The 23,316-nt window shown below is 43.0% G+C and overlaps 1 protein-coding gene across 3 annotated transcripts in view; it reads left to right on the plus strand.

Annotated features, from left to right (window-relative positions):
- The window catches only part of garnl3 (GTPase activating Rap/RanGAP domain like 3), a 489,806-nt gene that overhangs the window by 432,631 nt on the left and 33,859 nt on the right, over positions 1–23,316 (plus strand). For all 3 annotated transcript variants that reach the window (XM_041193696.1, XM_041193695.1, XM_041193697.1), the window contains 4 exons: positions 8,418–8,484; positions 9,115–9,222; positions 10,092–10,210; positions 10,973–11,111. In XM_041193696.1, the coding sequence (XP_041049630.1) occupies positions 8,418–8,484; positions 9,115–9,222; positions 10,092–10,210; positions 10,973–11,111 (433 nt within the window). The remainder of the gene's footprint in view (positions 1–8,417; positions 8,485–9,114; positions 9,223–10,091; positions 10,211–10,972; positions 11,112–23,316) is intronic.

Genomic DNA, 23,316 nt, shown 5'->3' on the forward strand with positions numbered 1-23,316 from the left:
GTACAGAGCTCAAGGCATGTAACTAGCCAATGGAAAACCTGCATCTTACCTTAACAATTTTCACTTTGAGTGGCTCAGAGCTATTTAATTGTCCTGGAAATCATTCGGGTTCATGTAAATGTGCGCATCCTAACATAAAACTGGGAATGGAGATTAAACGAATAATTTTTTGTGTAACGAAAAGACAGCATGAATTAGAAGTCTTTAGCAGCACATGTCATTTTGAAGAAAAGGAAATTAATAGGGTCCTTGTTCATGGACAAGCTGAAAATCTGGAGCATTACTCAGTTCCCTGTGTATTGTTGCACTTATTCATTAAAGCAGGATTACATTTCAAACTTAGAAAGGCAACACTTTTTCATGGCTTATGAGGGCTATTATTGAAATATCTTTTAAGTTTAGTGTGATTTTATATAATGATAAAATGTTCTGCTTGGCTTGCAGCCAATTTTATGTCCAAGAATCAGGGCGGACTGAAATCTCTAGGTGCCTTTAATTGAATCAAGTTAACCTGTACAACAGTGACAGGAATTTGTCCTACAGCAAGAAGAAAATGGTTGGAATTTAAATATCCTATAATAAGTAAACAGAAAATCCTTAAACGCATGGAGATCTGTCAGCATCTGTTAGGAGAAGAGGACATGTTAACACTTCAGATGAAAGACCCTTCATTCTGATGACTGGGCTACTTCACATTGTTCACTATTCTCATTAAAAACTAGCCGTTTAATGTTTTTTGTGCTTATCTGAGATGTTAATGCAGAGGGAAATGGATCATTTTCCATATCCTCTTTATTCAAATGTCTGGCGTAGCACAGCCGGATGCAGGGTAAGCTCCCTCCAGTGCTGCCCTAACAATGTCCCTCGGCTGCCAGCCTCACAGGAACCAGTGTGGCACTATTTCTTTAGGCCTGTCTGAGTCACATAAAAGAAAAAAAAGACCTGCATTTATATAGCGCTTTTCATGATTACTTGGCATCTCAAAGCACTTTATACTTCAAAAAGTACTTTATTGGCTGTAATCACTATTGTAATGTAGGAAATACAGCAGCCAATTTGCATGTAGCAAACTCCCACAAACAGCAATGTGATAATGACCAGATAATCTCTGTTTGGGATGTTGATTGAGGGATAAGTATTAATAAGGGCAGTGGGGATAATTCCCTTGCTCTCCTTCAAAATAGTGCCATGGATCTTTTACATCCTCCTGCGCAGGCAGTGGAGGCCTTAGTTTAATGTTTCATCCGAAAGGCAGCACCTCTGTCAGTGCAGTACTCCCTCAGTACTGCACCGGAGTGTCAGCCTTGATTTTAGCATTCAAGCCCTGGAGTGGAACTTGAACCCAGAACTTCCTCAGTCAGAGGTGAGTGAGCTGCCAACTGAGCCAGGGCTGACACATTGCCCATTGTAGGCCTTGTTCATCATTGAAGACATGGGGCAGGATTTTCCTGTCGGCGAGCGGGGAGGGCGAGGCTCGCTCGTGGACAGATAAAATGATGTACAGTGACATTGGGTGGAATTCCCAATGTCACCGTGCCCCATTTAAATTTTCAGGAAGGCGGGGGCGCAGCAAAATCAGCTGCCCGCCTGTTGACCTGTCAATGGCCAATTGAGGCTATTGGCAGAGTCATTGAAGTAATTAATGGACCTGCCCGTCCAACCTTAGGGTTGGCGGGCAGGCCGGGAGCCCTGGCAGGCATTAGAAAAAGCATGAAACCTCATCCACGGGTGGAATGAGGTTTCATGTAGGTTTTAAAAAATTTAATTAAAGCTTTTTAAAAAGTTATGGACAGGTCCCAACTCATGTGACAGTGTCACATGAGGGGACGTGTCAGGGATTTTTTTTTCCTTATTTTTAATATTTTTCGTTGTAGAGCCGAACTCCTTGAGGCAGCACTAAGCCTCAGGGAGATGAGTGTCCCCCGCCGCACACGCACACACCGCTCCCCCCCCCCCCCCCCGCCCCCCACCTCCCACTGCCCGCACAGGGAGTGCACAGTGCTTCCGTGAGGACGTCACGCTGGGTGGGCCTTAATTGGCCCACCCACATAAAATGGCGGCGCCCCCCCCCCCCCCCCCCAATTGGGGGTGCTGATCGGAAGCACGCCTCTTGTATGCCCACACTTGAACTACCACCCCCCCCCCCAATGGGGGGAAAATCCTGCCCGTGAGAGAGGAAGATCAGATTGGTATTTAATGGGTAGTCAATCTGCACCCACTGTTTCCCACTACCACCGAAAATTGAAATCAGCCCTTTGTCTCCATGTTACAATCAGTATTTACCTGGGAGTTAAAACTTTTGATGATGATGTTATGCACTGAGTTTCACTGATATTGTGCCGGGGAACATGCTGTTTGTCTAGTTACAGGATGTTGTTATCCTTCAGGTCAAGTGCACCAAATGCTGCTCTGTCCTTACTTCTATGTAATTTTCTCACGATGTTCATTATTGCAGTGCTGCCAGCTGGATTACTGCATCACAGGCAGCAAAAATATTGGAAAACGCTCAAAATAGATCTAGCTTTGTCCAAATGACTCACTCCAATTAACATATGTTTGTAGTGAAGACTGCCTTTCTGTTACCAGTGATCATGCAAAGCTGCCCCTAACAATACCAGAAAAATGGCAAACCATTGGACATCTGAGCTATGTGTTATGACATGGCAGGTGATATGTGCCTGGCAGACAAAATCCACAAGGGAAACTTGGCCATGCTATTACAACTGTTTTGCAATTTGTACTTATTACGAGAAGTTTTGTGCACTGAATTCAGAAGTAGTGAGTCCGCTAACAACTTTAGAGATTTTAAAAATTAAATTAAAACATTTATTAACAAAAAAAAAATTCAAACACAGACATAAGATTACAGTTACTTAACACTATAACAGATCCCAAAACTCCTAACTAATTTGACTCCCAACTGCACACCCCTTTTATGGCAACAGTCCAAAATAGATTTTAAATTTAAATAGGCAATCCAGTAAGGTTACCACAAGCACACACTCAACAGTAGAATTCCAAAGACTTTTTAACACAAAAATTTAGTTACTGGATACAGCAAACTTCTACAAAAGTGGCTAGAGGCTTTTTCCCAAGGCTGCTTTACATGGCGTACCTTTCAAGATGTTACACAGCCACACCCCACATAACCTTCCATCCTTCTTTATATATGTTTCTCTCTCTTTAATGTGTAAAATACCATTGTTCTACATGTCTTTAAAGAACAAAGAAAAGTACAGCACAGGAACAGGCCCTTTGGCCCTCCAAGCCTGCGCCGATCATATTGCCCGTCAACTAAAACACTTTGCACTTCCGGGGTCAGTATCCCTCTATTCCCATCCATTTCGTGTATTTGTCAAGCTGCCTCTTAAACACCACTATCGTACCTGCTTCCACCACCTCCTCTGGCAGCGAATTCCTGACACTCTACCCTCTGCGAAAAAAATTTGCCCCGCACATCTCCTCTATAGTTTTCTCCTCTCACCTTAAATCTATGTCCTCTAGTAATTGACTCTTCCACCCTGGGAAAAAGCTTCTGACTATCTACTTTGTCCATGCCACTCATAATTTTGTAAACTTCTATCAAGTCGCCCCTCAATCTCTGTCGCTCTAGTGAGAACAATCCAAGTTTCTCCAACCTCTCCTCTTAGCTAATAATCTCCAGACCAGGCAACATCCTGATAAATCTCCTCTGCACCCGCTCCAACGCCTCCATATCCTTCTGGTAATGTGGTGACCAGAATTGAACCCGGGACCTCTTGTATACTCACACCATAAAAATCCCTAAGCGAGAATCATATCCCTAGACCAACGAGCCAGCTTCGGAAATTTACTTTTCCCATAATATACAAATCTTTCTTGTTGCCAATATGGTCAGTACCTTTGGGAAAAAATAAATATACTGCTTGGCCTTGCTTATCTTGTTTGTTGCAAACATCCTACCATACCTTTGAAAATCAAACAATCCTTTCACTTATCTAAAAATGCATATTTCATTCACACCTTTTCTGTGGAACCCTCATCCTAGGTTATCCATCCATTTCAAAAGTCTGCGTTACACCTAATTCTTTTGATAATTTCAACCTTGCAGTCTATCTGACTCTGATTCAATTAAATCAGTCACACAGACAGAACCATCCACACTCACACCCATAAGCCTATAAAAATATGATGAAAAATGTTATCATTTCGTGACATATGTATGAAATGTAAAACCAACTGTGGGGAGTTAGTGGCAACAGCATCACCACATGGTGCAAGTGATGCTGATGCACCTTCCTCATATGGTCTTGTTGGAATTGCCGCTCTTAAGGCACTCACAGGAGTTTCTGATTTTACCTATGATCACTAGATTTGCTTAGATAAATGGGACAGAGACATGTACACTTTGAAATCTTCGTTCAAATGGCCCCGCAGAGATTTGAGCAGCCTCTATCCATTCATCAACCAGCGTGTGAAACAACTCCTGTGTTCTCACAAATTCTGGCTGCTTTCATCTCATCTGCTTCCTCCTGTTAATTGTGTGATTTATCATTCTTACACCTTTACCACTCCAGTAATTGTTCCCAGTGTTGTAATCTTGGCATTTAGTCATGAACATCCTTTAGATGTGCTTTCAAAAGTTGTATTGAATCAAATAGCTTCAATTTCCTGTTTCTTGCACAGTGATGACAAGCTCATTATCAAAAGTTCTGACTCCTGGTGTTCCAATCGATAATTGTTACCACGGCGACAAAGTTTTTTCAGCTGGATGCGGTAGGACATTGAACCTGCAAGAATATCCATCCTTTTTTTCTCTCCTAGGGAGAAGGAGGTCTCCATGGTGCTGAAAGTTCATATTTTAATCCTCACTTTAGTTCAACAATATTCAATTCAGTTTTCTCTTTTTAACGTGTAATGGCTCTTATTTAATGAAGTCTATTTTAATCTCCACGGCAAGACACTTGTATTATTCCAAATCTATTTCTTCCTATAACTTAGCCTTTTGTTGAATTTTCCCTCATCAGCCACAAAATTGTGAGGGCCCTGCAAAGAGTGGATGAGAAGTTACCTTAGCAGAGAGGTCAGTGACTTGGGGGCATAAACTTAAAGTGATTGATTGGTAGTAGGATTAGAGGTGAGATAATTTTATTTTCACCCAGAGGCTGATAGGGAACTGGAACTCACTACCAGAAAAGATGGTAGAAGCAGAAAACCTCAGCTAATTCAAAATGTGCCTGAATGTGCACCTGAAGTGCAGTAATCTGCAGGGATACAGACCAAATGCTGGTAAGTGGGATTAGGCTGGGTGGCTAATTTTTCGCTGGCACAGACATGGGGCCAAGTGGCCCCCTGTGCTGTAAGCTTTCTATGATTCTAATAGATCTGAGTTTAACACAGCCTCTAGTGCACTCGTTGCTAAGACCTTTGCTGTCTGTAGTGTATAATACTGTGCTTCTGTAGACCAGGCTGCTTCAGTGTATTCAGCTCTGTATGATTGAAAGCCATGGAATAAGGCAAGCTGCTGACTGGATGGTATGGCATTTACCGCTGGTGAACACACTGCCATTTTGTTGTATTATTTTCCCATATAGCTGTATAGTTGTGTGAAGAATGCCTGCCCAGCAGTTCTCATACTCAGTGGTGGCTATTGTATACCATTCTGTCAGCTCAAGATCAACAGAACTATTGGTTTATTGTTTTTGAGAAAACCAGGATTTTCTTCACAAAACCATTTACATAGGGCCACAGAACTTCACGCTAACTTGCTTATGGGAAAGACAGAACAAGCTGGGGCTCTTTTCTGTAGTGGCCTGATAGAGGCCTTTAGGTTTATGAAAGGTTTTCATAGGCTACATGAAGAGAAAATGTTTCCACTCGTGGGAGAATTCAAAACTTGCCACCATATATATAAAATAGTTACCAGTAATCAAATAGGGAAGTTGGGAGAACTTCATCCAGAGTGGTAAGAATGCGGAACCTGCTACCACATAGAGTAATTAAGGCAAATAGCAGACATGCCTTTAAGGGGAAGCTTTTTTAAATTTATTCTTTCACAGGTTGTGGGTGTCGCTGGCTAGGCCAGCATTTATTGCCCATCCCTTATTACCCTTATGAAGGTGATGGTGAGCCGCTTTCTTGAACCTCCACAGTCCAGGTTGTGTAAGTACACCCAAAGTGCTGTTAGGAAGGCAGTCCGAGGATTTTGATCCTGAGACAGTGAAGGAACGACGACATAGTTCCAAGTCGGGATGGTGTGTGGCTTGGAGGGGAACTTGCAGGTGGTGGCGTTCCCATGCATCTTCTGCCCTTGCCCTTCTTGGTCAGGGCTTCCCAAACTGTGGTTCACAGCCCTCAGTGGGGTCACGAGATGAGATTCTGGGGTTGTGAGCGCTGACTGAACATTAACACCTACGAGGCCCCTTTAAATCCTTGCCTAATTGGGCGTCCTTTGAGGCCTGATTCCTGCTCCAAAAAGCCCTGTGAAAGGGCAGGTTTTTAAAAACCCCTGAAGATTAAACACTTTGCCTGCCTCCCCACTCTTGCTCTTAATGTTCTCCACACTCCTCGTGCTCACAGGCTCAGAGGCCTCTCCACTTTCAAAGCTCCCGCTAAAGGGTCATGGCAATTTTCAAGTCTCGAAATGGAGTCATAGTGGGAAAATGTTTGGGAAGCACTATTCTAGGTGATAGAGGTCATGGATTTGGAAGGTGTTGTCGTAGGAACCTGGGTGAGTTGCAGCAGTGCATCGGTAGATGTCACACACTGCTACCAATGTTTGTTAGAAGGTTTCGGTTATGGATCGCGTGCCAATCAAGCGGGCTGCTTTGTCCTGGATGGTGTCAACTTCTTGAGTGTTGTTGGGGCTGCACTCATCCAGGCAAGCGGGGAGTATTCCATCACACTCCTGACTTGTGCCTTGTGGATGGTGGACAGGCTTCGGGGAGTCGGGAGGTGGGTTACTCTCCGCAGAATTTCCGGCTTCTGACCTGCTCTTGTAGCCACTGTATTTATATGGCTGGCCCAGTTCAGTTTCTGGTCAACAATAACCCCCCAGGATGTAGATATACGTATTAGGAAGAGAGGAATAGAAGGATATGCTAATAGAGTGAAAGGAAGAGGAGTGGGAGGAAGAGAATTTGAAGCACCGGCATGTGCCAATTGGGCCAAATGGCCTGTTTCTGTGCTGTAAATTCTGTGGCATGATAGAACTCTTAGCTGAGAGTTTGACAGGGAAGTGATTTCAATCCCCACGCTAGGGAGAAGTTTAGCTTTTATCTGGGTTTTCCATTTCCCGATGATAGTAGCAACACAAACAGAAAAACCAAGGTGATCATTCCCTACCCCTTCCGTTCTCCACGCTCCCTCTCGTAGCCTCCCCATCCCTGTGGGGCAGATTACTACTCTCTTCAGAGATGAGAGCTAATGTACTTTCACCATTATTGCCATGTCGGAATCTTGGTACTGCTGATGGTTACTGCTTGTGTCTGCTGTCACGCTTGTGTTTTCCAGCTGTTTATCTTGTTAAGCCCTATTGATCCAATGAAAGTATGAGCAAGGATTAGAATCTGTCAGTACTGCAGTATTAAATCTAAGCAAGGCTGCAGACTCAGCTGTATAACTAGGAGTCCCACCTTGCAATATTTTAGAATATTCTTGTTGTATAAAGGTCTGGAACATATAAGGTTAATGTGGGACTGAGTACGGTACCACCCAAACAGTGATGTAGGAAGCATGTGACCTGCACCCAGTGTCAGTCTGGTGTTGGACATAGCCATGTGTACCAGCAAGCATGGAGACAGCTCCTAGTTTGTGCCCTTTACTATATATTTGTAAATTGTTCTAAGAGTCAATAAAGACTTACAGTTAACCTACCCATGACTATGAAGACTCCTCCAGACCTACCGAACCGTAACCAACACCCTACAACAATTCTCACACATGTTTTTCAGCTTGAAATATAGCAAGGATTATTTTGCTATTTTTGGGTATCATTTATTTTACCAGATAATTGGTTACGTTACATAGTTTGGGAAGTGTAGACATTCTAACGACTGATATAATTTGTGCAATGAATACGTCTGTATATTTTTACTCTTTTGCAGTATTCCATATCAATAAGCTGCACTCTTAACATTCAGGAATGACCTTTCTGTTCAGCAAGAGTGAGAGATTGTAAACTTGTTTAGACCTATGGGTCTGTGTCCATCTAACAGTGATATAGCTCAGAAATATTAAATGGATGGATTGGTACTGCTGGCGAGTGACACTCACAAGACTTTGCTGCTCTGCATTATCAATGTAATGTTCAGTTAGGCTGGTGGCAAGAGTAGTCTTGGCTATACTGAAACTTATCCTTGCATATTGAGACCTTGTTTCAAAAGTTAAGACTTTCCATACTTCTTGTCAACACTATGCACTACCCATTATCATTGCAGGTTAATTTTGTTGCAGCTATTGATGTGTATGAAGATGGTGAAGCAGGACTATTACTCTGTTATAACTGTAAGTTGAAAACTTTCATGTGTTTGCTAGCAACTGATTTAATGGCTGTAAAGGTTTAGCTTCATTGAGGAACAAAGCAGACGTTATCTATGCATTTGTAATTGTAGATATGTTCCGTAACATTGTTCAACCTGGCCTTTCATGCGGTTGGATGCAATGGTGTTGTAGCATTGAGTCGGTATTTAAATAACACAGCTACATTGGCATCTGATGCATCAGTCTATCTTTCTCAATCACAGACGAAAACTGCAGTCGGTTACTTACCAATCATCGAATTGCCTGTTAACTCTCCTGTAGTCCAGACATTGTGCTGAAGCCAGGATTACATATGCTGTCCTAACTTTCAAGAGGTCCCAATGGTCTAATATGTTGGTGTACCAGCAACGCCACATCATGAGCTGGCCAGGCCACCTTGTACAGGAAAGCGCTGTTGGCAGAATGTTGGCACAATGAACCTGTCTGCCCCCTGTGCCTTGGACTTGTGTACTTAGATTTGCTTTGATTTTATACTTGCTGTGCAGTTGGCGACACTGGATTTAGGTACTTCTAGAGTGTCTCCTCCTGTAAATGCTCATTCACTAAGTTCCAGTTAACATTAAAGTGATGCAGTATTCTTCTGTTGTATTACAGATGTCTGTTACTACAAAAAGGTGTGTCCCTTTAATGGTGGTTCTCCATTGATCCAGCCTTCAGCTTCAGATTTCCATTTCAGCTGGAATCAGGTTCCTAATGCTATAGGTATGAGAGTCTGTTTGTTACAGGCTGACTTCAGACATAGGTTAAAATAACCACTGTGGATTATCTTAAGCCCCTGAGTGTAGTTAACTCAGCCTCTGAGAGATGCTGAGTTAACTACACTCAGTAGCTGCAGGATCATTTAAAATGTCCCCTTCCTAAAATAAGAATGAAGAGGAATTACTTCACTCGAAGGGTTGTGAATCTTTGGAATTCTTGATACAACGCATTGTTATTTTCAATGGTAGATTTTCAGAAGGAATTTCCATTTAGATTTAACTCATTAAATACGTGATTTTATAATTACTTCAGTTTTGTTCCTTTCTTGTTTTTCCCCTTTAAGTATGGCCCTCTGACTCACCCTATTCTCCATAAGATGACAAAGATCAGCAGTGATAATATACAGGGAGATGCCTGGTGGAAGGGTAACATGCTATCAGTGTACATTCTTGGCCAACCTCTCAAGGGCTATAGTTAAACATTGCAGGAGGGAACTCTTCTCAGGAAATTTTGTCTCAATCTCTCAGATAACTCGGTTGCAAGTAGCAAATTCACCCACAACAGCAAGGCCCAAAGGCAACATCGGTCAAATGAGGATGCCACTTTATTCCTCTAGTTGCCAAATTTTACCAACAGAGATTAATTGATGCCGATCTAGATCCAACTTGTAAGTAACAGGCCGAAGTTCATTGCTCAGAGTTAGGTTTGAGAGAAACTAAATCCTTTTCTGCTATAGACTTCATATCAAGACCAACACTGTTTTGTTGTCACGCTAAACTTCTTTTACATAGTGCCATGTCAGGTCGTAAGATTACACCAGAAAATTCTCTCAATGTTATGATAACATTTTTGTTCCTTTTTCTTTTCCACAGTCTGTGTGTTTCCTTATATTTTGGCCTTCACTACTGATTCCATTGAGATTCGCCTGGTAGTGAATGGAAACCTCGTTCACACAGCTGTAATGCTTGACCTTCATCTCACAGCATCACAGGTATGAGACTCGGGTGCAGATTACAAAGTTACACATTTATGTTCTGACAAATGATGTGTCGCTGTGGGCTAGATGACACAGAAATGGTGCCTGGCTTATCAAGGACTGGATCAACTGGGAAACAGTAATGTTGTCACGGTCTAATGACATTTGAAAGATTCAAAATTTATTTAAAAGTTTTATTTCAATACAGACCAATGAAAATGTGTTCAAAAATGCAGTAGCCAAGTATGTTTGTATATTTGTTAAATACCATACATGGTTTGTTGGCAAATGCTCTATAGCCTTGTTACTGTGGGAAGAATTAATCTTCTGTGCTAATCGTATTTAGGAATTGAAGCTGGGAAATACATCTCCAAATTTTGTGCCCACTGTAAAGCCCATGGAGCATGACACAAACACAGATGAGTGTCTCACTATGACACAAGAATATGGCTTAATTACAATCACATACGAATACCTCCATTGTGCAATTATGAATAGTTCTACTTTACACACTTTACTTCAATAGAAATTGCCATTGTGTGCTGCAGTGACAGTTTGTACAATGTGCACTCACACCCAGGGGAAACACTTGGGTTATGCTAACACCGGCACCACATTCGAGCCTTACAGTGGAAAATTTCATTCTGACAATCTTGGCTAGATTCAAATCCGTTCCCACTGGTGAAAATGTAACCAACTGCAGCATCCAGTTCCCTCAAAAAAAAAATTATTGCTCTAGGGAGATGACTAACCTGCCAATTGTTTCTCTTATTCCAGTCAGATATTTATTTTACGTCTGCTGCGGCATCAGTGAATGCAGCCTCTAGTGGCAGCTCAAAGGAAACAAGCTCACACAGTTCTCCACAAACTCCAACAGGACAGGAGATGCCTGTGCTCCCCTCATCTCCAGGTGAAGGTAAGCTGTAACTTGTGCCTCTCAGCATAAATCCTAAGACATGAGGAGGATTTAGATCTCAGTTGAAGTATTAAAATTCAACCGTAATTTGTATTTATCTTTAAGGTAATAAACGTCTCAAGATAATGAGTAGGAGTGGATGAACTAAGAGAGAAGACTGGTTCAAAAGACAAGAGAAGGACAGATGAATGTGCAGGACAGGATGTGGGCCGTGGAGTTTTAGATAAGTTGGATAGAATGGGGCTTAGGAGGTCAGTGAGGAGGATTCTAGGCGTGTTGGAGACTTAAGATAATTTAGAAGGTGGACAATGTTATGAAGGTGAACTTTAGTCCTGGTAATTGGTTGTAAATAGGGAAGTGCAAGTTTGACTTGTGCCTGAAACGGGCAACCAATCAGCGCACTGATTACTTCATATCTCCATGTTTGTGCTGGTGCGCGGCCCAGGCCAAGTTAAACAGTAAACCAGTGAGCAGCCTGTCAGTTCAGAGATCACAATTTAGGTTAGTTGCGACACCATTAGCAGTCCTTTGGTAACCCTTATGGATGTACAGTGATGGGGGGGTGGGGGGATGTAAAGACTGACAGCACCTCACTTTGGTGCTGTACTCCTCCTAGCTCCACATATGGGTTAAATAAAAAAGAGAAATACATGCCTGTTTGCTCTGACTCCTGTAAGTACATTGGTTAGACCATGATAATTCTGAAAGGATGGAACAAAGCCCACTTTGGCATTGGCACCTGAAACAGGCATTCGGCCCTGAAAAAGCATTATCATCGAACAACTGTTTCAGCTTGGGGGATCAGAAACCCCCTTAGAGGATTGGGCATGCGAGACTGCCCCTGAAGTTGGTCCCCAGAAATCAGGAGCCCACGTGTACCGATTTCAATCACATCGCAATTCGGGGTTGAACAGGACTATAAGCCTGTGCACTGCATGGTTCAGTGGGGGATGGGGCAAAATCTTTGAAGGACAGAAGGGGAGGAGCTAGGATATTGGATTCATAGAATCACAGAATGATACAGCACAGAGAGGCTATTTTGCCCATTTTCACCATGCCAGTTCTTTGCAAGAGCTAACCAGTTAGCCCCAAAATCCTGTCCTTCTCCCTTGGCCCTGCAAATTCTTTCCCTCCAAGTATTTTGGAAAGTACATTCCAGATTCTAGTGTTTTTGGATAAGTTCCATTTCATTCATGACTTGATATAAGAACATGAGAAATAGGAGCAGGTGTAGACCATTCGATATGATCATGGCAGATCTTGGGCTTTCCTGCCTGGTTTCCATATCCCTTGATTACCGAAGTGGACAAAAATATGTTGATTATAGAATAAAATTATAGAAATGTTACAGCACAGAAGGCAACCATTCGAGCTGTCTTGTCTGTGCTGGCTCTCCTAAGGAGCAATTCACGTACTGCTACTCCCCAGCCTCTCCTCACACCCCTGCACACTTCTCCTTTTCAGACATTTAGAAAATTTAGGAAATGTAGAAAAATTTATGGCACAGGAGGGGGCCTCTCTGCCCATCATGTCTGCCCTGGCCTTAAATATATTCAATGATGCCACATCTACAACCCTCCGGGCTAGAAAATTCCAAAGGTTCACAACCCTTTGAGTGAAGAAATTTCTTCTCATCTCAGTCCTAAATGATCAGCCTTTTATCCTGAAACTGTGCGCATTTGCTCTAGATTCACAAGCCAGAGAAAACTACCTCTCAGTTTCTTTCCTGTCAAGCCCCTTCATAATCTTGAATGTTTCAATGAGATCACCTCTCATTCTTCTAAACTCCAGAGAATACAGATGCAGTTCACTCAGCCTTTTATCATAGGACAACCCCCTCATCCCAGGGACCAATGTAATGAACCTTTGCTGTACTGCCTCCAGTGCAAATATAGCCTTCCTTAAATATGGAGACAAAAATTGTGCACAGTATTCGCCAAATCCTTACACAATTGTAGCAATACTTCCATATCCTTGTATTGCAATCCCCATGCAGTAAAGGCCAACATGCCATTTGCTTTCCTAATTGCTTACCCTACATAGAAGCAAACTTTTTTGTGTTCCTTGTATGAGTACACTCAAGTTTCTCTAAACATCAACATTTACAAGTTTCACACCTTTTTAAAAAAAATTCTGCTTTTCTATCCTTATGAATCAAAGTAAATAACCTTACACTTCCCCACATTATACTCCATTTGCCACCTTATTGCCCACTCATTTAACCTGTGTTTCTTTGCAGCCTCTTTGTGTCCTCCTCACAGCTTGCATTCCCACCTAGCTTTGTATCGTCAGCAAACTTAGATACATTCTTCTCTGTCTCTTCGTCTAAGTCATTGATATAGATTGTAAATCGCTGAGGCCCCAGCATTGATAATTGTGGTATTCTACTAGTCACAGCCTGCCAACTTGAAAATGACTCATTCATCCCTACTCTCTGCTTCCTGTCCATTAACCAATTCTCTATCCATGCTAATATATCACCCCCAGCTCAATGAATCCTTATGTATTAACTTCTTGCGTGGCAGCTTATCAAATGCCTTTTGGAAATCCAAATATATTACATCTACCGGTTCCCCTTTATCTAAACTACTGGTTACATCCTTAAAAAACTCCAATAAATTTGTCAGACAGGATCTCCCTTTCATAAAACCATGTTGTGCAATCTGACAGCACAGAGAATTAAGCAGAAGATCATTATCTGTGGTGAGGGTTTTTTCCAAAAATATATTTTATTCATAAAAAATTATAAAATTACATTCCGCAATGGTTCAAATTGGACATTGCTGAAGGTGCAATCCAGCTCAACTTCTTTCCAAATAGCATGTGACACTGTGAGGTGCCCCAATATAATTGCAATTACACATGACATTTACAATATACATTCTCTGACAAAGATACAGTACCGCTTTAGGGGTTTTACATTTTCCAGTTCCTCAGTACACTATGGCCTCCAGTTCCTCGGTACACTATGGCCTTAGACAGTGTCCTTTCCTCATTGAGCCTTTGCAGTGGCTACCTCAAGTTTATTGTGTCCCTCAGCACATAGTCCTGGACCTTGAAATGTGCCAGTCTGCAAAATGTGGTCAAGCAGTTTCTGGACAGACCAAAAATGAGGGGATATTGCTGAGGAATCAATTTTGACACTTCATTGCCTACATCCTTCATCTTTTTATTATTTTGGGAAACCATTTATCAGTTTTGTTCTTAATTGTGTAATGTTTTTGTGCTGCCTAAATTCCAATTAGGTTACAAAGATAGGTTCTCAACCCACAACATGTTGCGATTCAGTGGTTGATTTACTGCCTTGTTCTATTACCAAACAGCAAATCCAATAGCTAGAAACAAACACAGGAAATGCTGGAAAAACTCAGCAGGTCTGACAGCATCTGTGGAGAGAGAAAAACAGTCTATGTTTCAAGTCCTTATAAACCCTTCTTCAGAGCTAGATTTGGCCATATTGCAGAAACTTAGAGTGGCTTGTGTTTAAACCCACATTTGTAAGAGCACTCACATCCTTATTGTAAGAAAACTGTGTAACCTCCCGAGGACAGCCCTGCCTGTCCTGAAAGATGGGCATGAATTAATTGTTTATTTTAATAACATCTGGGGCTATGTGACAAGGATCCCAATGCACTGATTATCAAGCATAGTTTCCACATTTCATTATTGTCTGTGTTGGTGTTAGGGTGGGGATAATGTGGGGAAATCTGCTAATTGGCAAAGGGAAGTATCCCTTTGTGGAGATATTAGTCTGTTTGTTTGTTTATTGCTTCAAAATAATCCACCAGATGTGCTTTACCTTTTTCTGGTCACAGAGGGAAACACTCAGTTTAACTAACAAAAGATTTTTCCACAAGGGATTAGTTGAGAGAAGAGAGTCTGATACTGTCTCTCCTATTATCAATGGCAGGACAAGGAACAGGGAGGAGATTTATCTTTTTGGCGATAATATAAATTGGCCAATATCAGAAAGCCTGTCAGTTAGACGCTTGTCTTGATATTTCTAGACTGAGATTGAAGGCTGAATTTTACCAGCCCGCAGGTGGTGGTAACGGGCGAGGGGGTGTTGGTAAATTAGCAGTGGCACCTCATCACTGTCCCATCGCTGCCTGGGAAGTTTTTTTATTCTTTCAGGGGATGTGAACTGCCTGCCTTTGTTGCCCATCCTTGATTGCCCTTGAACATGGTGGTGAGCTGCCTTCTTTAACCGCTGCAATCCATATGGTGTGGTACACCCACAGAGCTGTTAGGGAGGGAGTACTAGGTTTTTAACCCAGTGACACTGAAGGAACGGCGATATAGCCGTAAGGATGGTGATTGGCTTGGAGGGGAGCTTGCAGGTAGTGGTGTTCCCATGCGTCTGCTGCCCTTGTCCCTCTAGGTGGTAGAGGCCGCAGGTTTGGAAGGTGCTGTTGAGGGAGTCTTGATGAGTTGCTGCAGTGCATCTTGCAGATGGTAGACATTGCTACCGCAGTGCATCAGTGGTGAAGGGAGTGAATGAATAAAGCTAAAAAATAAAAACAAAAAACTGTGGATGCTGGAAATCCAAAACAAAAACAGAATTACTTGGAAAAACTCAGCAGGTCTGGCAGCATCGGCGGAGAAGAAAAGAGTTGACGTTTCGAGTCCTCATGACCCTTCGACAGAACTCTTTCTGTCGAAGGGTCATGAGGACTCGAAACGTCAACTCTTTTCTTCTCCGCCGATGCTGCCAGACCTGCTGAGTTTTTCCAGGTAATTCTGTTTTCGTTTTGAATGAATAAAGTGGTGGATGTGATGCTAATCAAGCATGCTGCTTTGTCCTGGATGGTGTCAAGTTTCTTGAGTGTTGTTGGAGCTGCACTTATCCAGGCAAGTGGAGAGTATTCCATCACACTCCTGACCATTGATGGTGAACAAGCTTTGGGGAGTTAGGAGAGTCAGGAGTTGAGTTACTCGCTGCAGACTACGCAGTCTCTGATCTGCTCTTGAAGCCACAGTATTTATGTGGCTAGTCCAGTTCAGTTTCTGGTCAATGGTAACCCTCAATGGTTGATAGTGGGGGATTCAGCAGTGGTAATGTCATTGAATGTCAAGGGGAGATGGTCATTATCTGGCACATATCTGGCACAAACGTTACTTACCACTTGTCAACCCAAGGGTTGAGAGGCAGATTGGCTGACCACTCCCTGAAGGTGGGCAGCTGATTTGCACAATTAAGGGCCCAATTACAGGCCATTTTCTGGGCCCATAGGTATTTTCTTCCCTGCGGCAGCTTGGAGAGCCATCAAAATCAGAGGCCTCAACCCCCCACGAGGGAACTGTGTGCAGGAAAGGTAGGTCCTCCTGTGGCTCTGTTGACTTCTCCAGAGGGCTTTGTCCTTTGATTGGTGGGTCCTTACCCCTCAGCCATCCTGAATTTTATTCTGTACTTGGCTATATGAGGAAGCCTTCATTTTGAGGTGCCTCCAAGGTAACCGACCTGCTTCAGTAGTACTCACCTCTCATTGTATTGGCCCTCTGATTGGGCCAATAGGATCAGGAGCGGGCCTGCCATCCTTAATTGGACAGCGATCCTGGAGACAGCCAATTGGGAGGCAACGTGCAGTAAAATTGCCGAGCCGGTCCTGCTGCTGCTATGTGCGAGCTCAGGACCCACTTTATTTTAACTGACTCAAAACCCATCCATTTACACAGTTAAAATACAGCCCTAAAAGTGGAAGTACCAATTTTGAGGGAGCTAAGCATTTCCACCACTTTTTTTTCCCCATTCCTTCTTTTCCTGCACTTTTTCCATTGCCCCTAGCCCCATCCACATTTGCACCCCACTCTAAGCTGCTCTCAACATCCTCCCACTGTTAGTAGTGATCAGGAGCTGCTTGAGAGCCTCCAAAGGTGCCTATGCTTCCAGGTGTTCCAAAAGCCACTCTGCAATGAGGTCTTGATCTCTGCTCCCCATTTACCCCTCATAGTACAGCTAAGATCAGGACCTTAGTGTTAGGGAGCGGTGGGTATAGGCACCGTAAAGCAGAGGACCAGCGTCTTCTTCACGACAATCTCAACCAGGGTATTGGGAGGTGGACCTCTTCAAGAAGAATATCTCACAAGCCATTGCAGGATTGTCATTACTTTATCATTGAGCCATCGTGGAATAATTTGGAATTCATACCGGAACAATTAGGGGAGAAATGAAAGGGCAGGGATGAAATTGCAATCTAATTTCAAGCTTAAATTGCACCAACAGTGCATTTCATAGATTAAATTCAAATCAGCCTGGCCTTTTTTTTTTCCATCTACGCATTCGCAATGTGATGTTTGCTGCTGAAGAGGAACCTCTTATAATTCTGATGTAATTGAAATCTGGGCTATGCCTCTTTGCCAGTTGGTTTAGTGTCTGTTTTGTTTTTCAATTTTAATCAAGCTTAAAGTGTTGGGAGGCCAAGGTGAGGAACATTGCCACCATTAAGTGCTGCAGTGTGCGCGGCCAATTTTAATAAAAGGGGTAATATTTAACTTCTAAATTGGAATTTGTTGTGCTTGTCAAGGAGCTGCAGATATAGCGAATAAATATACGGTTCCAGCAAACAATAACTTCTTCTGATGATGACTACAGGACCTAATAAATAGGACTTCGTCACAACCTGCTCCATGGTGAGGCTGAAATTATTAACAGGACACCTTTTTCACACAGTCTGATATGAGATGGTTGCAGTTATTGGCCACCAGACACTACTCTCACAGCAGCCTTTTGCATAGACCCCCACTTTCTCATCAAGTGAAATTATTTGAGACATTATAATTGAATGAGACAGTCAGAGGGACACTGCAGAGTAACCTGTTATCTGCTATTTACAGGGCAGCAGCAATTTATCATGAGGAAAATCTGTTTTAACTCTCTGCTGCTGATCAGTTAAAACAGCTTAGACAAGTGAAACGGAAGGAAAATGTGTCCAAGCCCATCCCTCTAAATTGTTCAGAGGCTTTACTGTGTTAAATTATACATCATTTTCTGCAGCACAGAATGTGCTCTACACTGGCAAGAACACAAGCTCAGTGATTTCAAACAGCAGAGATGGACTTTTGATCCTGAACTAAGTTTATTTTCCTTTAAAATTAGGAAGTTTTGTAGACTGAACCATGGCTCCATTGTTAGTGCTCTCACCTCTGAGTGGCAAGGATTCCAGTTCAAGTTCCATTCCAGGACTTGAGCACAAAAATCAAGGCTGTCGCTCCAGTGCAGTACTGAGGGTATGCTGCACTGTTGAAGGTGTAGTCCATATTGGAGGAGACATTAAACTGGCTGCCCTCTCAGGTCGACGGATAAGATCCCATGGCACTATTTCAAAGAAGAGCTGAGGAGTTATCCCTGGTGTCCTGACCAATATTTAAACCTCAGTCAACATCACAAAAACAGACTATCTGGTCATGACCATGTTGCTGTTTGTCTCATCCAAAAAAACAGCATCTCTGACAGTGCAGCACTCCCTCAGTACTGCAATGGAGTATCAACCTGGATTTTTGTGCTGAAGTCCTGAGGTGGTACTTGAACACACAGCCTGCTGACTCAAGCAAGAATGCTACCAACTGAGCCACAGTGACATATATTTGCTTTAGAATAATCAAGCACCAGGACATTCTCATCTCCAGGAATAGCTAAAGCCTCTGTTATTAAAAGCTGTTGGTTTCACAAAGTGATGTAACCACTTAGCTGCATTTCTTTATGCAGAATGGTAATTATCATCCTTCAGGTACTGGCTGTCTGAAGGAGGAATGTGGAGATAATAGAGTTGCATAACACCTAGGCCAGCAACTCAATGTGTTGCCATTGTACCTTTCTGTGGTTTTGTTTGAAGCAGGAGTGTGATATTTTGCATATGAAATTGAAGAGTTGGTTTTGTTCTTTTAAGGTAAGTAGCAGATGCTAAAGATTTATCTCTCTGTCCCATTCTTACATGAGTAACAAGATCAAAGGCAAATTGAAACCAATTTTACATATGCAGCAGTTTGAATCTCTACACTATTCCTCATGAACAGGAAGATGTTTCAGAGAACAAAAACAGAATTACCTAGAAAAACTCAGCAGGTCTGGCAGTATTGGCGGAGAAGAAAAGAGTTGACGTTTCGAGTCCTCATGACCCTTCAACAGAACTGAACTTTTGAATGTTTCAAAGAACTTTACAATTAGGAGGAACCACTTGCAGCGGACACAGAAAATAGGAAAAGGAGAGAAAGTAAAACAGGGACTGAAGACAGTGAGGGAGGCGTTGCTGATTTTGAACTTGAGGATAGAGGTGGATAAGCAAAGCCAAATCGATTAAATGTTCTGACGGTATTACAGCTAAATGAGCAGGTGAGGGTGTGTGGGAATGGGAGAGTGGGTGGGGGCTGGGAGAGGAGGATAACAGAGTGGGGATGGTTGGGGGATGGGAGAGTGGGTGGGAATGAGAGGGTTTTTTTATTCATTCATAGGATGTGGGTTTCACTGGCCAGCATTTATTGCCCTCCCTAATTGCCCTTGTTCAGAAGGCATTTATAAGATTCAACCACATTGCTCTGGGTCTGGAGTCACATATAGGACCAGGTAAGGATGGCAGATTTCCTTCCCTAAAGGACATTAGTGAACCAAATAGGTCTTTACCACAATCAGCAGTGGTTTCATGGTCATTATCAGACCCTTAATTCCAGATTATTTTTTCAAGTTCAGAATTCACCACCTGCCATGGTGCGATTCAAACCCAGGTCCCCAAAGCATTACCCTGGGTCTCTGGATTGCTAGTCCAGTGACAGTACCACTATGCCACCGCCAGATGAGAGTGGATGGGGGATGGGAGAGTGAGTGGGGAATGGAAGAGAGTGGGGGTTGGGGTGTGAGTAGGGATGGAGGAGTGGGAGAGTGGGTGGTGAGGGGGTGTGGGAGAGTGGGTGGAGATGGGAGAGTGAGGGGATGAGAGAGTGAGTGGGGATGATACATTTGCTGTATTTAAATCTGCAGCTGCATGTAATAATTTCCTTACATGTCTTAATGGGCTCCATCCTGCACTCAAATTCACCTTTGAAATGGAGCAGTCAAATAACTTCCCTTCCTTGATGTACTAGTTGAGAAATCTGCTAGGGGGTTCTCTACCCCCGGTCTAACGCAAGCCTACCTTCACTGGTCAATATACATGTTGGTGGGGATTCTTACAGTTCCACACACTTTAAGATTGTTCTTATTGATAACCTTGTAAATCGGACCTGACTCATTTGCTCACCATGCAAGCTTGATCCTGAAGTAGAGCCCATCTAAGGCATCCTGCAGGATAATGGCTACCCTGATCAGATCATTTTGCACTGTATATCACGTAAACTCATAAACGGGCCAAAGGCCATCACTTTTGGCCCTGAAGAGTGCCCAGTCTATCTCAGATTATCCTGGAAGGGCAAGGTATCTCAAAGATTTGAGCAACAGGTGAAGCTAACTGTTTCACACTGCCAATATTCAGTAGCAACACGAGCGGTATTTGCCACTAACAGGATGCTGCCATCAAGCCAAAAAGACCTTCTGCCTATCACACAAATGAGTAATGTGGTATATGAATTTCAGTGCCAGTGTGATGCTAGATACGTAGACTGAATGTCTCAAAGATTGGTGGATTGTGTCAAACAGCATGTCCCCTTGGTTGTTCGCAATGGGCAGGGAACAGACTCTACCCAACCAGCCCGTGCTTGGAAAACTCAAAACACAGTTTCCAACATTAGATGTGATTCTGCAATTGGACAACATTGGCTAAATAATCCTCAATGTGCTAAGAATTACGCTGACAACCAATTTAAGATTGTTAGTTAGCCTCAAGGTGTGGCACATTTGCATGTACTGGAAGCTACATATATTAATACACAGGGCCCTATTCTTTACAGACAGAAAGAACATGTACACACATTGTGCCTGTTTCAGCTAAACAAAGTAAGTGGCAGCCATTCGCTGACTCATTCCTTGGGGCAATGCCTTGACCAATGAGGGTCTAGCTGCCTGGTTTAAATTTCAAACTATGTTTGTCAGTTAACTGTCAGTCACCATCAATGGTGCATTCTCCATGGCAACGCCTCTACCAATCAGAGTCCACTTGCCAACCAATCAGCACTCTCTTCACATACAGTATAAATTGTTGTCTTGCCCCATATTGATATTCTTGTTAAGTGTCCTGAAGAGTGCAAGATGAAAAGCTTCAACGTGTCTCTTTTTACAGCAGTAACTTTTTTTTGAAGAAAATCCTTTCTGTGGAAAAATGTTGTGAAGATGTTGAACTGTGACAGGGAGATTGGAATAAAATTCTTCACAGAATGGCTCCAAAGTGAAATTCTCTGCTACGGACCATTCTTGAAGTGACATCAACAAATTCTTCTGAAAATTGCTTGAGAAACATTAGAGGCCATGGGAGCGAGGGGGCGCATGGGACTAGGCTGGATGGTTTCCCAGCACAGACTTGGTGAGCCAACTGGCCTGTTTCTGTGCTGTAACATTGTATGATTGAGAAATGGGTTAGAGATCCACTGAATCTCATCCTTCTATACCTCTTTCATCTGAATCTAATGTAAAAATGCTGCCAGTTGATACCCTGACCCAGCAACATTGAGAGAGCAGGACTGATATGTTATCAGACTTAAAGATGTCTGTTTTTATACCTTTGACAGGGGATTGGTACGGAAACAATGCATTAGTCAGGTTTGGCTCAGTGGGTTGAGATCATTTTCTATATTTTGGAGTTTGTTTTATTGGTAACTGTGATCTTGATGATGGAATCTTCTGCTCCAATTAATCTGGCCAAGTAATGACCACCTAAGGGCCTCATCCCGCCACTGCTGGCATTAAGCCAGTGGTGGGTGACCCTGTCACCAGTGTGCATGGTGGGGAAAACTGTGCAGTCGCCTCGTCACCTCCAGGGATGCGGGGTGTGGTACCCCAATTAAGGGCACTCAGTGCTTGATCCAGGGACTGGACATCTGGGAGGCGGGGAGTCTGCTGAGAGCCACCCCCTTGCTCTTGCCGCCAAACTCCCTGCACCCCTTTCCCTGCGATTCCCACCCCACAGCGCCCCCCCCCACCCACCCCCCACCACTCCACCCCCTACATTACTTTAGCGACCCAGGTGACTGGCTCCTTCCAGTGCCTGTCCTTCCAGCAGCAGCCACGGCCTCACCGGTGGCACTGTTGAGCACAAGATTAGCTGGCAGCTCTCAGCCGGCAAGATTTCTGCCCCAGGGCCTTGATTATTGGGGGGGGAGGCCCACCACTGGCCTCACTGCTGCCTGGCTGGCTTGTGGTTTAGCAGGCCTTCCCGAAAAGAGAGAGATCATGGGTCTCTCATCGGCTTTCCAGGCAGCGGGCGAGACCCCCTGACACCTCAACAAGATTCCGCCCCACATCTCCATATTCAAAACTAACCTAATGGAGCGACAAAGCTCCTAACACACACCTCAGATGGAGAATCCACCATGTCCTGGTAATCAGGATGGCTTGCTAATCCTGGGAATAGTGAACATGCACACACTAATGACAAGAAGCATTTGAACTGTTAACAAAGTTAAGACTAAAGTTTCTGCAGGTCTGATTCGAGAGCGTGATTATAACTGACAAAGCATTCTGTTTCTGGCAGTAACCATTCGCTAATAGGTATTATTCACTGTAGAGTAACTTAATAGAAAAAGTCATTCACATTCAGCCTTTTACTCAAATGGAGCTGCTTAGTAATAGCACTTCACTGATATGAGAACTGCGGACTTTTTATGTTATTAAACAGTCTGATGTCTTGTATTCCATTTGATGATTAAACTGCTCTGTTTTTCCAGCTTTGTATGGAACACGTAGCCTCCCCAAACCCCAGCTTCATGACACTGCTTCTGAAAGTAACTTGTGCATATTTAATACTTATTCTGTTGTTAAAGCAATACATTGATGACTTGCAAAAGTTGCAACCAAACTAAGTACATGAAAGAGAAGAGGGTTTTGAGAATTTTTAAAATCCAGTTTTGCGTGCACATTACTTTGTGAGCGAGCTCACTTTTACTGCTTGTTACATCCTGTGAAGCACATAATACTGCAATAACCTCAGCCAGGATCACAGCTCCCTTATACCACAATCTGAGACAAAGGAGAGCTCATGATAAACAAATAGAAGGATTATGAATATTTATCAGCAGAACAACAAAGCAGTTAACTGGGTTCCAGCATTAAAATGCTATTATTACA

The sequence above is a fragment of the Carcharodon carcharias genome, chromosome 8 (assembly GCF_017639515.1).
Source record: "Carcharodon carcharias isolate sCarCar2 chromosome 8, sCarCar2.pri, whole genome shotgun sequence".
NCBI classification, from domain to species: Eukaryota; Metazoa; Chordata; class Chondrichthyes; order Lamniformes; family Lamnidae; genus Carcharodon; species Carcharodon carcharias.